This window comes from Aptenodytes forsteri, unplaced genomic scaffold (assembly GCF_000699145.1).
Source record: "Aptenodytes forsteri isolate BGI_AS27 unplaced genomic scaffold, ASM69914v1 Scaffold103, whole genome shotgun sequence".
Taxonomy (NCBI): domain Eukaryota; kingdom Metazoa; phylum Chordata; class Aves; order Sphenisciformes; family Spheniscidae; genus Aptenodytes; species Aptenodytes forsteri.
The window spans coordinates 1,634,212-1,650,647 of record NW_008796051.1 but is presented as its reverse complement, the minus strand read 5'-3'; the positions used below and the strand labels follow the sequence as shown (position 1 = coordinate 1,650,647).

At 39.5% G+C, this 16,436-nt stretch overlaps 1 protein-coding gene across 6 annotated transcripts in view; it reads left to right on the top strand.

Moving 5' to 3' along the window:
* The window catches only part of ELAVL2 (ELAV like RNA binding protein 2), a 57,523-nt gene extending 41,296 nt beyond the window's left edge, over nt 1–16,227 (top strand). The window contains exons 3-7 of one of the 6 annotated variants that reach the window (XM_019473919.1): nt 7,989–8,142; nt 10,661–10,886; nt 11,672–11,746; nt 14,444–14,485; nt 14,954–16,227. In XM_019473919.1, coding sequence (XP_019329464.1) covers nt 7,989–8,142; nt 10,661–10,886; nt 11,672–11,746; nt 14,444–14,485; nt 14,954–15,284 — 828 coding nt within the window. In that variant the 3' untranslated portion in view covers nt 15,285–16,227. Of the gene's footprint in view, nt 1–7,988; nt 8,143–10,660; nt 10,887–11,671; nt 11,747–14,443; nt 14,486–14,899 lie in introns of all 6 variants that reach the window. The other 5 variants (XM_009286220.2, XM_019473917.1, XM_009286221.2 and 2 more) reach the window with 5 other exon arrangements.
* Nucleotides 16,228–16,436: the final 209 nt, after the last annotated feature.

The window sequence follows — 16,436 nt, the reverse complement described above, 5'->3', positions numbered from 1 at the left end:
GTAAACACACTTCAAGAATTTAAAGGGAATGACACTGAAACTGAACTTGTAATGGTAGTATTTACTGGTTAGAGCTTATTGCTTTCATTTACTTGCTTTCGTTAAATTGCATTCAGTATAAGCCTTGACTGCTATGTCAAATTCTGTTCCAAATAGCATTTACCAGCTAGGGCATGGGCAATAAACATCACTGGATCAACTGTCACCGTGAAAGAATTCATATTGGTTTGACAGAGGAAAAGTGAGGAATTTTGCAGATACTGTTTTATATCTTGACAGATACCAGTTCTGTAGCATAAAGTAAACTGGCAGTAAGTTAGCAAACATTTTTTGTGGATTTCTCCTCTTCTGAGGGGCTCAGAGTGAGTTTATATCCTTGATATGTTGCAGCACGTGTCCAGCAGTTTGAATTCCCCTTTGGAAGACAGTGTCTCTATTTTTAATTCCTCTTGGAAGGAATAGGGGGGAAATTACTGTATCACTGGTTTTATACAAAAAGCTGAGTAGGAATCCTCTGTCTTGGCTTTGTTACCTTCACTTGATTAAGGTTACTTCCAGAGGCTGGGTAGAAATCCATTTCAAACAATTTCCTTAAGATTTGTTATGTGTTGTTGCAGAATCACAGAATGGCTGAGATTGGAGGCACTGCTGGAGGCCTCTAGTCCAACCCCCTGCTCAGAGCAGGTCTGCCGTAAGCAAGTTGCTCAGGCCTGTGTCCAGTTGGGTTTTGAACATATCCAGGGTTAGACTCTACAATCTAAGTAACTTCTTCTAATGCTTGAGCACCTTTTACCATGAAAAGGTGTTTTCTTATGGAATGAAACCTATACAGAATTCACAAATGAACTTTTCTGTGTTTCAATTTGTGCCCATTGCCTCTTGTCCTGTCACTTGATACTACAGAGAAGAGTCTGGCTCCATCGTCTGTACTCCCTTCATCAGATCTTTATGGCTAAGATCCTGCTGAGCTGCCTCTTCTCCAGACTGAGCAATCCCTGCTCTCACAGCCTTTCCTTGCACCAGAGATGCTCCAGTCCTTTAATCACTTTTGTGGCCCTTTACTGGACTCACTCTAGTTGTAAATATCTGTCTTGTATTGGGGAGCCCTGAGCTGGAGATGGCCCCCCACAAGTGTCTCACTAATGCTAAGTAGAGAGGAAGGATCACCTCTGTTGACCTGCTGGTAATGCTTCTACTAATGCAGCCCACGTGGTTGTTGGTCATGTTTGTTACAAGGGTACATTCTGCTGGCTCATGATCAGCTTGGTGTCTACCAGGACTCCAAGGTTCTCTGCCAAGCTGCTTGTCAGCCAGTTGGCTCCCAGCATGTACTGGTACATGGGATTATTCCTCCCCAGGGGGAGGACTCTGCTTTTCCTGTTGTTGAAGTTTGAGGTTCCTGTTTGCCCAATTCTCCAGTCTGTTGAGGTCCCTTTGGATGGCAGCACAACCCTCTAACCTGTCAGCCACTCCTCCAAGTTTTGTATCATCTGTGAAGTTTCTGAGGGTACACTCTGCCCCATCATCCAGATCACTAGTGAAGATGTTAACCAATATTGGATCCAGTATTGATGGAGGCCAGTGACTAGCCTCTAGCTGGATTTCATGCCACTGATCACAACCCATTAAGCCTGGCAGTTCAGCCAGTTTTCAGTCTATGTCACTGTCCCACTTGACTAGTACACGTAGGTGTATTTAATGTGCACTTCATGAGGATATTATGGGAAAGAGTGTCAAGTCTTACTAAAGTTGAGATAAACAACATCCACTGTTCTCCCCTTGTCCACCAAGGCAGTCATGTCATTGTAAAAGACTTTTAGGTTTGTCAGACGTGACCTCCCCTTTATAAATCCATGCTGACTACTTCCAGTCACCTTCTTGTCATTCATGTGACTGAAGATTTTCATGATTAGCTGCTCAGTCACCTTCCCAAGGATTGAGTTGAGATTGACTGGCCTGTAGTTGCCCAGAGAGCGAGAGAGTTTCTTGCCACTCTTGAAGATGGGTGATACAATGCTTCCTCCCACTCCTCAGAAACATCCCCTGTTCCCCGCCTCTGATCACAACCCATTAAGCCTGGCAGTTCAGCCAGTTTTCAGTCTATGTCACTGTCCCACTTGACTAGTACACGTAGGTGTATTTAAGTGCACTTCATCCCTTTGGATGGCAGCACAACCCTCTAACCTGTCAGCCACTCCTCCAAGTTTTGTATCATCTGTGAAGTTTCTGAGGGTACACTCTGCCCCATCATCCAGATCACTAGTGAAGATGTTAACCAATATTGGATCCAGTATTGATGGAGGCCAGTGACTAGCCTCTAGCTGGATTTCATGCCACTGATCACAACCCATTAAGCCTGGCAGTTCAGCCAGTTTTCAGTCTATGTCACTGTCCCACTTGACTAGTACACGTAGGTGTATTTAATGTGCACTTCATGAGGATATTATGGGAAAGAGTGTCAAGTCTTACTAAAGTTGAGATAAACAACATCCACTGTTCTCCCCTTGTCCACCAAGGCAGTCATGTCATTGTAAAAGACTTTTAGGTTTGTCAGACGTGACCTCCCCTTTATAAATCCATGCTGACTACTTCCAGTCACCTTCTTGTCATTCATGTGACTGAAGATTTTCATGATTAGCTGCTCAGTCACCTTCCCAAGGATTGAGTTGAGATTGACTGGCCTGTAGTTGCCCAGAGAGCGAGAGAGTTTCTTGCCACTCTTGAAGATGGGTGATACAATGCTTCCTCCCACTCCTCAGAAACATCCCCTGTTCCCCATGACCTTTCAAAGACAACCAAGAGTTGCCTTGCAAAGATATCCATCAGCTCCCTCAGCACTTGTGGGTGCAACCTTTCAGGCAACATGGACTTTTGTCTGTGCAGTTTAAATATTCCTCAGTGTGATCCTCCTCCACTAAGGGTAAGTATTCCTTGTTCCAGACTTTCTACTTTCTCATGGGCTTGGCATCCCTGAAGGCCAGTTGTACTGGTAAAGACTGAGGCAAGGAAAGTACTAAGTATCCTGTTTGTTTCTATGTCCTCGGTCAGCAGTTTCCCTGCCCTGTTCAGCAGTGGGTTCATGTTTTCCCCAGTCTTCCTTTTGTTGCCAATATGTTTGTACAGATCTCTTTTGTTGCCCTTCAAATCTCTCACCAAATTCAAATCCAGGTGGGCTTTAGCTTTCCTAACCTCATCCATGCGTGATTGGACACAATTTATATATTCCCACTTTTACATCCTGTACACATTGTTTTTATGTTGGAGTTTAATTCCTTGTTCATCCAAGCAGGCCCCCAGGCACCTTTGCTTGATTTCCTGCTTGCTAGGATGGACCTTTGGCTTGAAGGTGATCCTTCAGTTACTGGAGTTGGTGAGCAGGGACATCAATATGGTTTCCAGACCTATAAAGCTGTTCTAGCAGCTTGCTTTGTGAGACCTGTAGTATCTACACCTGTGCTGCTGGGCTGTGATAATCACCTGGGAGGTCCATCAGCATGATGTATGGGTAAGAAGGAAGAATTTTAATTTCATTCTCAGCACTACTGAACTTGAACTGTGGATCAGACAGACCTTGTGAATTAGTTACTTGCTTTTAGCCTACCTTAGAGTCACTGACCAGGAGAGAAAGAAGTTTTAGGTATTAAACATTGCTTCACAGATCACTTATTTGACTTAAGGTTTTTCTTTGCTTTTTATGTGTGTGTCCTTCTCTCTTCATAAAGAACACAACTATTATTTCTGCTTACATTGTACTTCCTCAGTTTTATCCTCTCTAATGTGTTGAATCAGAATGACTTTGACAGTTATTAGTGGGCAGCTGGCGGGAAAGTCTTACTGCATTAGATTGCTTAGAAAATGGAGCTATTTAATCTATCAACATCTATAGAACTACTTCTAGAGCAAAGTCTAGATAGGTGGAGACTGGGAAAACAGTAGCACCATAAAGTACGGCTTAAGGGTTTTGGCAGGCCTTTCATATTTTCTATTCATACAGACTTCTTTTATCCTGTTTGAAATGAGTTTGTGAGGCTTTACATTCTGCAACCTCTGTTCTGAGTGCTTGCAAGCATGCGTGCTTAGAAAACAGCTTCGTAACAGGTATTTATCTGAGTTCAAAGCTACAGTCCACAACACCTCCTTAATCTTCAGCAAACCATAGTGGTGTTTTTTGAGTTTCTCAGTGAAATGTTGTTTGACCAGCAGTTGCATAGTGTTCTTCTTAAATATAAAGATAAGTCACTGTTTTTCTTCCTTCCTTAGCTGATGGTCATTCCCAGGAATTCTGACTTCTCTCCAGAAGACCTGACCAAATGCATGTGGAAAGAAAAACTTGTGTCTGACAGCTTAAATAGGACCGGATAGAACAATTTTCAGTGTATCTCAATTCCAGAGAGAAGTAAAAACTGACAGATAAAATCGAGATGTGCCAGGGATGCATGCAGCTATACATTTGGTTTATCTATAAGTAGTGCCTCCCCTGCTTCCATTGGTGTCAAACTTTACATTAATAACAGTTCATTGTGTTCAGTTACAAAATGGACTTTGTTACTGTGCCCTCCTACCATGTAGAGTTAAATCTGGGGGGCTGGAGGGGTTCCTTTTTGAAAACAAACACTTACTTAGCCATTCAGAACTACTTGTTTTTGATAATTCATGATTTTGTTGTGTCTAGTCCTGATTCCAGGCAGTCTGTCTCTATTTTCTGGCCTTGGGTCTCCTTAAGGTCAACCTGCCAAGTGTGGCATGGAACTTTATTTCTTAAAGAAGCTCATAGCCAAGTAGGCAAGTTGGGCAAATTCTTTCATTCCTTAGCTGTTGTATTTTTCTACCTCTTGGGTAGCCATCACTGTCCTTGCCGCTTCTTTGGCTGAATGAAGGCAAGCTTTACTCTCTGTTTTCCTGTCTCTGGTGCAGCTTACCTCACAGACTCTCTATGCACCTGGGAATATCGCAGGTGTATACTTTTGCCTGTAGAAGAGTAGGAAAATGACTCAAGATCTAGAAACTGTTCTTTCAAATACGGGTGTATGTAGTGTGAGGGTTGAATATACAGAATAAAAAAAGAATTTGGTTTCAAACACAGCTTGCAAGTATTGGGCTTTGACTGCACAGCCATATAATGGTAGCAGATTTACCACTTCAAGAAAAAAAACTGGTTTTACAAAACTTTGGTGTTAAACCCTTCAGTGCAGAACTGGCAAAATCAGTCACTTGACCCAGCTGCATCAGTCTGCTGTACAGCTGGTAGCTGAAGTCTGATTCCTCTTCTTTGTCTGACTTGCAAGACTGCTTTCCCCATATCTTTTTATTTCTGTAGTTTCGCTGGTACTTGTCATCCTTGACTTTGCAAATACTCATCTAAAGAAAGGGCATGCTTAGTCAAACAAAACCAGTATAAATGATACAATAGTAGGGTCTCTCCTTCCCTTTCTTCCACTGAAAGAGCTAGTGTTGCTGATGAGATTTGGATTTGAGTATTGAATCTACTCTAGCAAGTTTTAAGAAATCAGAATTATGTATTAGCCTTTCCTGAACTACCTGTTAAATTTCTCATCTACTGTGTGAAAGGCTCTTGAGAATCAACTGTCATATGCAGGAATATGACTGCTGGCATCTCATTTCCAGTAGTTTACAAGATTCCATCATTGCTGTAATTTAAAGTGGTGCTGCATAGTATATGGATAAATTACTTACGATGCTGCAAAATGGCCATAATCACTTTTTACTACTATGATTCTGATAACTAGAGAGGCTTCCTATGGCAGGTTACAGGCACTTAAGTGCTGAACACTCCTGCTGTGTAAATTTGACCCTAGCTAGTAGTTGATATTGTCTTCTAGAAATAATCCTATGTTGACTTTCTTAAATGGCAAGAATCAAGTCAAAATAGAAAATCTAATCTATCAATTCCCAGCTAGTCTATGAAATGAACTTCTTTCTGTTCACACTGCATCTTGAAAAAAATCACAAGAGATATCAAAGACATTTTTAAAGAAAAAAGCCCCAACTTTTAACTTATTGGAAAATACCCATTGTCAGTGTATGTGACTGGATTATAGAAGAGGTCCCTGTGACATGTGAAGCTGAGGTGGAAAGATTTGTCCAGAATCACATAGCAGATTCCTGCCATGACTAGATGTCAGGAATATATTTTAGTATTTGGTGGGGTCTTTTTTTCATTGGTTGTTTTTTTACACTTAGCATCATAGACACTGAATCCATTTTTGCCAAAAGGTCTGTGGTGTTCTACCTGGCACCTTGATGGTGGTAATTTTCATGAGCTCTTCTGTGGACAGTTCCCTAGTGCATATTTCTAATAATATAAAAAAGTGAGGCGGCATGTAGAAGAAAGAGGACTAATCTTTAGTTCAGTGGGCTCAGCTCCAGTGGAGAATAAACTGTTCTTCAGTGTGGCTATACGAGTTCAAACAAACTGTATGGAAACTGGGAAATTCTGTCATTCCTGCTGTAAAACTGGACACTGCCAGCTTTTCTATTACGATGACATTTGCACATCTTCACAAAAAAAGTAAATTAGGAGAAAAGGCTGAGGTTATTCCCAGCTGCCTGCATGGGAGATCAGAAGACAAGCACTTTGAACGCAGGTCTTTAGCTCTTGTATGTGACTCGCATTAAAAGAGCAAGGCACTGTGGCTCGTGGGGCTCTGTGTTGGATAGTGTGTTATTTTGGACAGCTACAAGTTTTGTAGGTCAGCCCTGTTCAGCCACCTTTGGAAGATACCTTACACAAAGCTTCTGGGTAGAATGTCGAACGATCACAGCAGTGTTCAGGGTACTGCTTGTTCAGTTTCCAGAGTGCCCTATCTCAATTGCCTTTTTGGATTTGCTTCCACAGGAGTCTTAAGAGTCTGCTGATCTGCATGGAAATGAGACAGGGGGTGGATTTGAAAATAAATGTCAAAAGGATTAGGCAAAAGATATACTACAGAGTTCCAGTTGCCCAGAGTTGGCTGATCCTGCATTGCAGGGATGGAAGGAAAAGACATAAATCTGACCACTCCTTGAGGCTTCTTTTTACCTTTACGTTTTGTACAGTGAAAACCCCAATTAAAGTATTTTGTCCTGTCCTGTTCTGCAAGCATGGATGTTCTGTTCTAATCTTTTCTGTAATAAGGATAAACCACTTGTACAGACTTCAGTGGGAGGTACTGAACTCTTCAACAAACTGTTTTTGTAGTGTGTGTCTAAGGGTTGAAGAATCTAATTGATAATCTTAATAAAATATTTCTGACTGACACTTGGAGGCAGCAGGTAAAAACTTCTGTCCAAAAGAACCTGAGGAGCTCACTGTTACTTGGTGTTTGGTTGTAAGACTTCTGTGTTGCAGAAATTGGCAAGCTGCTGAACAGCTGAAATGCAAGTTTCATTCCTACTTCTGCTATTCATTCTTAGGCCTATAAAAGTGATGTAGCAGAGTTTATCTTGACCTCGTGAGTGATTGTGTGTCATTTGATGGCAAGCTCAACACATGTACAAAGGGCACAGCACTTGAAAAACACTTGCAAACCTCCAAGTGCTTTGGACTGTCTTCCGGTGTTTTTGACCTGGACATCAAAGTGAAATCTCTATTCCTTGTACTTCTTAATGCTTTTTAATGATAATTAAAAGGAAAACATTCCTGGATCTTCTTAAATTTGTCTTTTTAATCTTATACTAAGCTAACTGAGAACACTTTTTTTTTCTTCACCAAGGCTTGCTGGAGTGTGTAACTAGCTTTTCTCCTTTATTTGAAAGTACTCCTTAAGTTATACATGCGTTCATGTAGTCAGCCTCTGCTGTGGTCTATGTTGCATTCCTTCAGTGTTTGCACAGAAGCCAGCACCAAAAAAACCCATTTAAGTGGCTTTGCAAGGTAACTTTTCTGGCTGCCCTTAAAAACATTTCAATGTCTCAGAACAAATGACACTGTCTTATTTCAGCTAGTTTTAGAGTGTTTGATTTCTAGTTTTTTTACTTTTTTTCCTAAGGTTTCCTATGCGCGACCAAGTTCGGCTTCTATCAGAGATGCAAATTTGTATGTTAGTGGACTTCCAAAAACAATGACCCAGAAAGAACTGGAACAGCTCTTTTCCCAATACGGACGCATTATTACTTCTCGTATTTTGGTTGACCAAGTCACTGGTAAGTAGGCAGTTTTGCACCTCCTCTCATTTTTGGACTGGCAGTTTAAGAAATATTTCACCTTTCAGTATAATAGTCTTGTCTCTAGAATGTATGAAAGGTGTATGTAGGCCAGAAAATGCAATTTTCTGCTGGAATTGTTCATAAATATGCATGGACAAAAATAGATTGTGGAGTGTACTGAGCCAGCTTGAGTCATGTCCACCTGAAGGTGCAGGTTTGAAGCCTGCTTTGTGGTTTGTAATAAATTTACAGCTGCTATAATCTTCCTTTCCAAGCTGCTGCATGAAAATAGTCCCTATGCACCTTATGAAATGCTATTAAACACTTTTTTTAATAAAAATAAAATTTTATGCAGAAATGCACAGCTGGTTCTCTGAGGCTAGGATTACAAAAGACCTAGACTGGTAATTGCCGTTAAGACTGTTTTCAAGGTTGCCTCATTAACTTTGGGCATGCTAAAGAACATGAACTTTGAGTTCCTCAAGAGCAGATAAGTTCTGTGCTTAGCAGTGCCTTAAGGAACTAAGCTCTAGCAGGTTAGTTGCGTTGTTACAGTATGTGTCTTAACCAGTGAGTGGGTGTCAGTGACACTCTGTGGTTACTCTTCAGCCTTGGACAGTAATGCATGTGTTTTTACTGGCTCAAATGGCTGATCTTGAGGAGCTTTATGATTTGCTGCCTCACCTGCTTCCAGCTGGCCTGTTCCAAAAATAAGCAATCAACTGAAATGCCAAGTACATGACAGAAGTATTGAGTGTGCAAAGCAAAATACAAAGGAGCAGGGCTCTCCAAAGTCTCATCTTTGCAAAAAAACTAGGGGTGTGGGGTGGAAGAATTCATTTAGTCGCATAATGATTCCCTGAATAATAAGCTCGATTGGATTATTTTTTTTATAGCTGTACCTTTTCAAAGTCACATGTCATCATGGGTGACAAACAGCTTTCAGCTGTAGGAGGTCATAATGTTTTCAAATGGTCTTTGAAAGGATTGTGCATGCCAGTGTTTGACACTTGGCTGACCTGTAGAGAACCTCATATGTACTACTTTGCAATTCCATTATGTTAACAGAAATCTCAATATTGACACATAATACTTACGAAGTGTTTTAATAGTGTGAGTTTATGAGAGTGTAGAGAGGCAGTGATAGGAAAGCTAAAGGGCAAATAGTGACTTGTAGAAGCAGCAGATTTGCAGGTCAAATTTCCAGTCTTTGTGCAATAAATAGCTGTTTACAGTATGTTCCTGTATATTCATGCATAGAAATGGTGGGATTTGACAAATAGGCCAAATAAGTAAATGTAACTAAACTTTTAAATGTGTACTGTAATTCTAAGTACTCATAAATCCTAGTATGTGCACAGTAGTTCTCTGGCATAGGCTGTTGTTCAGGTTTAAGCTTTCTTCCCTCCTTCTTAGTAATTTGGAAGAGGTGGACTCAAAATGATATGAATAATAAGGTTGTGACACAAACTGACAGATGAAAAATGCAAAGTTGAAGCTGTAACGTTTGCCTCTTTAAAGATTTCTTACACCTGCTCATTGTCACTTTGATGGTTTAAATTGTCATTGTTTATGAACAGAATACATTTCTTGTTGTTAATGTCTTAAGTGAGGACAAGTGTTTAACTTGTCTGTTTATTCATGAATCAAAATATAAGGGGCCTCTAAATGGATTTAGGAATACAACAAAGCATGCAACTAACTAGTGTTGGCTGTAGTAGGTTTAATGTTAATTGGTTCAAATATTGACACTCAGTGTGTTTATATTTAAGCCACAGTGTGAACTTTTGAGGTGCATGTTCTAAGACCTTCCATAAACACTTGCTGATCCCCTTGCATGTTGTCTTTGACTTTTCTATACCAAGGAAGAATCTATGGCCCAAGAAAAGTTTCCTTCAAAAATAACACGTACAAAAGTATGGTAGTATGCTGAAACTGAATCTTTTTACTTAGAGGTAACCATGGACTGTTAAAACAGGGCTGTAATTCCCATTACTGCAATCTAGAACCTGTGCGCCATTCTTTGTCCTCTCAGCATATTTGCTCCCAAGGGAACTTCAAGGGGTGCTGCAAGAGAGCTTAAGCCATTTCTTGCTACTAGGGAGCAGATGACTAAGCTATTTACAGAATTTCTATGAATTTAGATACTGCAGAGTAGCATGAACTGAACGGAGGTTACAGTGCAGCTGGTTCTGGGTTCACCTCCATCCCCCGCCAAAATTGCTGTTTCAGGATTACCCTTTGGCTCGCTGTGTTTAAGTTTGCTCCACTGTGTTTTCCCTCAACCTTCCAAGCTTTTTACACGATGTCTCTTACCTCAGTTAAATTAAAAAAAAATTACAATAGAAAAGTCTTACTACTTGGAGCAAAAGCTCAGTTCTAATAAGCTCAAAATTAGCATGTGTTCATAGCAATTAGCCATTAACATAGCAATGGTCTATGAAAATCAAATGTTAACCTCTAATATTCCAGAGTGTCTGAATTAATTCCTATATGCTTCCTTCACCCTGTGCAGGGGTATCAAGGGGTGTGGGGTTCATCCGGTTTGACAAGCGAATTGAAGCAGAAGAAGCTATCAAGGGCTTGAATGGCCAGAAACCTCCAGGTGCCACAGAGCCCATCACTGTAAAGTTTGCTAATAATCCAAGCCAAAAAACCAATCAGGCCATCCTTTCCCAGCTGTACCATTCTCCAAACAGAAGGTATCCAGCACCTCTAGCTCAGCAGGCTCAACGTTTTAGGTAAGTCAAATACATACTTGTGTGCAACTGTGCTGGAAGCCACGTGTTCCCATGGGCCTGTTTGTTTCCCTCCACTCTTTCCCTTCCCTGCTTGTATGATTTCTATATGTGAAGGAAACACATGAAAAAGTTGAACCTCAGCTATGCTCCTACAATACAGCTAAAAGCAAAAAAGCATTCCATCCTATTGATAGCATTTCAGTATCTAATAAATCTACTTAATTAAACTGGGATGACAGCTTTTTCTTCTACACAGTCACTAAAAAAATCCCTTTTAAAGGTTATTTTTAATTTCCTAGATTATTGTTGATTAATGTGCAAGTTGATTCAGTTAACATTGACCTAGGCGATTCGATTTTCTTCTTAGCCATATGGCTTGTCACAGCCAGCCTCCTCTTCCCCACCCCCTATCTTTCTTCCCCATTCTGGCTTTCAGTTTTTTTTCCTAGTCAGTTGTCTAAATTCTACATGCCACACTTTGTCTTCTCTTACTACAAACTTCTGTAATGAAGATTATTCAAACATTTTCTGCATGTGTATTTGCGGATATATGTTCCCATCATGCTGAAGCTACAGCCGTACAGTTCCCTGTGATATTTAGTGTATTGAAAAGGACAGATGGTGAGAACAAAGTGAAACAAATATTGTATTATCTACATTCATGAGTACCTCAGATTTCTTTCAGTGATTTTGATAGTTTCTTCCCACTCTCTGCCCCTGGGCTATGTGACTGGAATGTGTTAAACAGTAATATACTCAAACAGTTTCTATTTTATTTTTCAAGAAATAAAATCAGCTGGCAGTTTGCTTCAAAGAGAATATACCAAACTTCAAAAGGTCTGCATTGGCTACCCTCGCTTTTAGGCTGAACATCCAGAGTTCATGGACTGCACTTCTGGCAGAACTTCTGCATTCTTCTTTTCTTCAGCTTTTCAGCCTTATGTGCTGCAAGTGTCTCAGAGGTGTGAAGGTCAGCACTAGAGTAGGCTTTCTGCCCTAATGGAAGGGTTAACCAATTTCATTCATTATTTGGTGGATTTTCTTACCATTTCTTAGGGAATAAAAGGGTTAAAGTGTGCTGAATATTGAATAAAAGTAGGCTTGCCATTGTTCCATAGACAGAGCATAGGGGCAGAAGTTGCACTTGCAGGATGGACGCAAGTGTATTATATGACATAAGATCATGAGGGAGCTGTTGTACAGCCTGTGTGTTACAGCATTCAACGTATTCTGGCAAGTCTGGCCTGCTGACTCTGAGTTTTTCTGAGTGCGCTTGTTCCCAGATACTCGGCTGTGTTTGGTATTACTCTTGATACTGGCTGGGATAGCATCTGTATTTAACTGATACTCCAGGTAGATCTATCATGATTTGTAAAAATTCTCCAACTTTAGGTCCTATCCAAAGAAAAAACTCCAAAAGTTCTTTGCAGTTAAGTAATTTCAATACGCTACCCCTGTCGGGCAACATTAGGCTTTGAACCTTAAAAATTTGATTGATTTATTTTTGTTTAAAAGGAAGTGTATTTTTATGAATGCCCTTTTAAATTTCACTGGAAAGTTTTTTGTTTTTTTTTTTTCCTGAGATACTAAGTGTAAAGTGATGCCTGAAACATCCATAAGAGATACTGTGATTTGCTCCACTTAAAAGTATAATGGTAACAAAAAGCACTGAGTGTAGGTACCAAGTCTGTAGTGAATAGGAGGGAGAGTAAAATCTTTCTCACTTTCATCGATGCGGAAGGAAGAACAAGGTTGAACTGACTGGTCAAAAGGTAAACTGGTGTTGCAGACAAAATTAGATTTTTTTTTTTCATAATTTTTTGGGGAAGGCCTTCGGGTTTCTGTAAAAGAGACAGCCTTGCCAAATTTTAAATTTTTGTAAGGGAAATCTGTCTTATTTGGTTTTTTAGGTCTTTTCTTTGCTGTTGTTGCAGCATTCCAGCTCTGTTGCTGACTACGTAGATCTTTCATGTCTTTCACATGCAAGAAGTCTTAGCTGTTGATATTTCAGACAGGATTACCTGATGCAGTTGCCCTGTCTCTGTTAACGGTTGACAGAGGCCTGAAAACAGATGGCATTAAACTTTAGTAGTGAAGAACAATAGGATCACTACAATGCTGCTTTTTTTCTTGCTAAGAAAAATCTTGAGCTGGACTTTCAAAAGCAGCTGTATATAATTGTTCTTCAGTTTCTGTAGGATGTGTAACTTAAAGCATCTTTAAAACCTGTCCAGTGAATGCCCCTGAGAATTTTTCCAGAATATTTTTAAGTCATCCAGGTAACTGATGAAAACTGTTACGGTGATACCATTACTGTATGGAGTCCTCAGCCGACTGCTCTACAGCAAGGACCTGTAAGTGGTGGTGTTTCTGGAACTCTTCACCTTCCTCTCAACCCCCAAAATGTTAATGACAGTAGACCTCTGTCATCTGCACTAAGTCTACTGATAGTAGTCAGCCATTTTTAATTTCCTCTTTTCTGCCCTTTTAGGGGTTCAGTGGCTTGCTTTCTTGTCAGTACATCCTGCAAACCCTGCTCACTGCAGAATCATAATGCTCTGTAGTTTGAGACTTAGCTGCAAACAAGACCAGATATTTTTTTCTTCGGGTTTTTTGTGCACAAGTGTAGTTACACTACTGCAGCACTTCTGTTTGGATTCTGTATACCAGTAATGGTTCTTAAATCCTATAGCTGATTACTGGAGAGAAATTACAGTAAGGTACAGATCCGTAAGGTAGCTGTAAGCTAAAAACTAAATCAAGTGTACCTTTTTTACCTAAGCTCATATTTTGTGGAGTCCTGAAGAGAACCTTTAACAAGACTTTCTCTTCACATGTCTGGACTTTGCCAGGAAGAAACCAGAACTTCTTTAGGGCAGAAATTTTCTTAGAGAAGCACTTTAAGGGACTTCAGGAATAAGATTAATAGCATTGGTAGGCACTGCATGTTCCGGGTATTGGCTAGGTAATTCCAAAAGGTTTAGAATTGTGATTGAATACTACAGTTTAGTAGCTTGGGGGAGGGTGAGGGAAGAAATACATGGAGAAAGGTTACAGTCTAATATATATGTGTGTGTGTGTTCTAAAAACACTTTATTCTGGAAAAGAGTAGGAAAATGAAAAATCTTTTTTGCAGTTCACGTTCTAACATTTGTTACTGCTCCAAAACCCTGCGTCTGTCTGGGTATTCATGTCAGCAAACTGTCAGAAGCGTCAGTAAAGTCTTCATCCAAAAGAAGTTAGTAATCTGGAAAATTTCACTGAGGTGGTCACTGACTGTAACTTTATGCTAACAGTATTTGACTTAGGCTAAACTTGTGGTAGTGGTGTACTTTCTGAACTGAACTATTTATGGTTGTGGATACTACACAAGAACATCTATTTTGTATTCACTAGCTGTATGAGGTGTAATAAGGTGCCACAGTTCTTTCAGTGGTGATACATTAACTTTGCATGAGGTTCTATACAGTGCAAGGGATATGGCAGTAATTTACCAAGTTTCCTTAAGATTAAAGGGTGGAAAAGTCTGAAGACTGAACACTTTGCTAAATATTTTGCAGGTTGGACAATCTGCTCAACATGGCTTATGGAGTAAAGAGGTAATAAAGGACTATTAGGTTCATAATAACCAGATTATTGTTAAGTATTTTGCATATTCTTACTTTTTCAGTAAGACTTACGTTGGATTTTTGCATGTTGAGACTTCAGCTGAAATTGTTCATTTTGGTGCATTGAGACAAACCTTTTGTAGCAGTTCCATGGAATTCCTGTTTCAAATGACTTACTAATCCTGACTGGTTTTATAGCATGCTTTTCTTTGTTTATCCATGTTAATTTATTTCAGACAGACCTAGCACTGTTCCCCTACTTGTGTATAGTATTGCACGTAGTATTTGTGCAGTTGGGGGCGGCAGGGGGATATTTGTGATGTTACCTTATTAGTCTGGCCAACATGTTCATGCTGTGAAAAGCCCTGTATCACTTCCGGTTTTATTTTGAAATTTCTTCGCTAGGATTTTCTGTGAACAGCTACTTTATGATTCTATTTTGTTTCCCCCATTCTTTAGTAGGTTTCCTCCAATGACCATTGATGGAATGACTAGTTTGGCCGGAATTAATATCCCTGGACATGCAGGAACTGGATGGTGCATTTTTGTGTACAACTTGGCCCCTGATGCTGATGAGAGTATCCTCTGGCAAATGTTTGGACCCTTCGGAGCAGTAACCAATGTGAAGGTCATCCGTGACTTTAACACCAACAAGTGCAAAGGTTTTGGATTTGTGACTATGACAAACTATGATGAGGCAGCTATGGCAATAGCCAGCCTGAATGGATACCGCCTCGGGGACAGAGTATTGCAGGTCTCCTTCAAAACAAACAAAACGCACAAAGCCTAACAAGTTATTCTCAGTGCATTAATACGTGAAAACTATACAACAAAGGCAATTTACAAGAAGCTTTATGCATTAGTAAATGCCTTTGTTGTATGCCAGTGTGGAAATGGGGATAAAATGACTACTTAGCATCCTAAGAATATGTGAGATTTTTTATTGCTAATATTTGAATTAAAACTTCTTAAATATCTTTTGTGTTTGAATATTGACAAGAGGTACAGGGTTTTTACCTGTCACAATGCATATTCTATTGCCTTCTTTGAAGAAGGTGAACCTTTTAAAATGTTTCAGCTAAGGGAAGAAGTTTTTTCTTTTTACATGACTGCCTTTAACCTATGAGTAAATATTGAGGCTTTGTGTTATACTTTTTAAGTTGGTTTTATGTTATTTCTTGATTTTCCTTGTGTTTAATTTACATTTTAATGCATTGCTGTTTTGTTGTTCAAGAAAAGTATTTGAAGTTTACATTTTATTTATAAAGTTATAAGCAGTATTTATTTTATAATTATCATTTGGGTTGGGGAATGGGAACACATTATAAAAGCTTATTGTAAGAATACTGGAGAACTTTTCGTAAAGCAGTACCTTGCCAAAGAGATAAGAGCCTCTTTGATGTGGGTTTAAAAAAGCATCTATTTTTATAAAAAAAAAAAAAATTTGGAGAAACTTTTTACTGGTCCTGGAACAAATATTTTGACTTGAATACTTTGAGAAATCTCTTCATATGACACCTAGTGAGCTTTTAAAACTTACCAGGAAATTTGCAATTGTTGGGGAAAATTTAGAAAGATTTATGATGTAGAAATACTTTTGAGACCTTTGTATTAAGAAGTAGAGTCAATGGGATGCACTGTTGGTTTCATTTTTGTAATCATCAGTGGAGTCTCTGATCATCCTGGTTATTAAGTGATAGGTGGCTCACATTAATTTGTGATTTTGAAACAAATGAAAATTTAAAAAAAGAATATAAGAGCAAGCAGGAAACTTAAAATACTGAGAGATGGGGGAAAAAAAATCTGTTCTTCCTAAAGAATTCCCTTCAGATAGAGCTCATGGTGTTTAGTGATGTACTTGCTATTGTTTGAAGAATTGTTTTGTCTTAAGAAAAGACATTGAGCATGGTTTGCGCAGTAGCAAATCGGCAGAAGTGGCCTG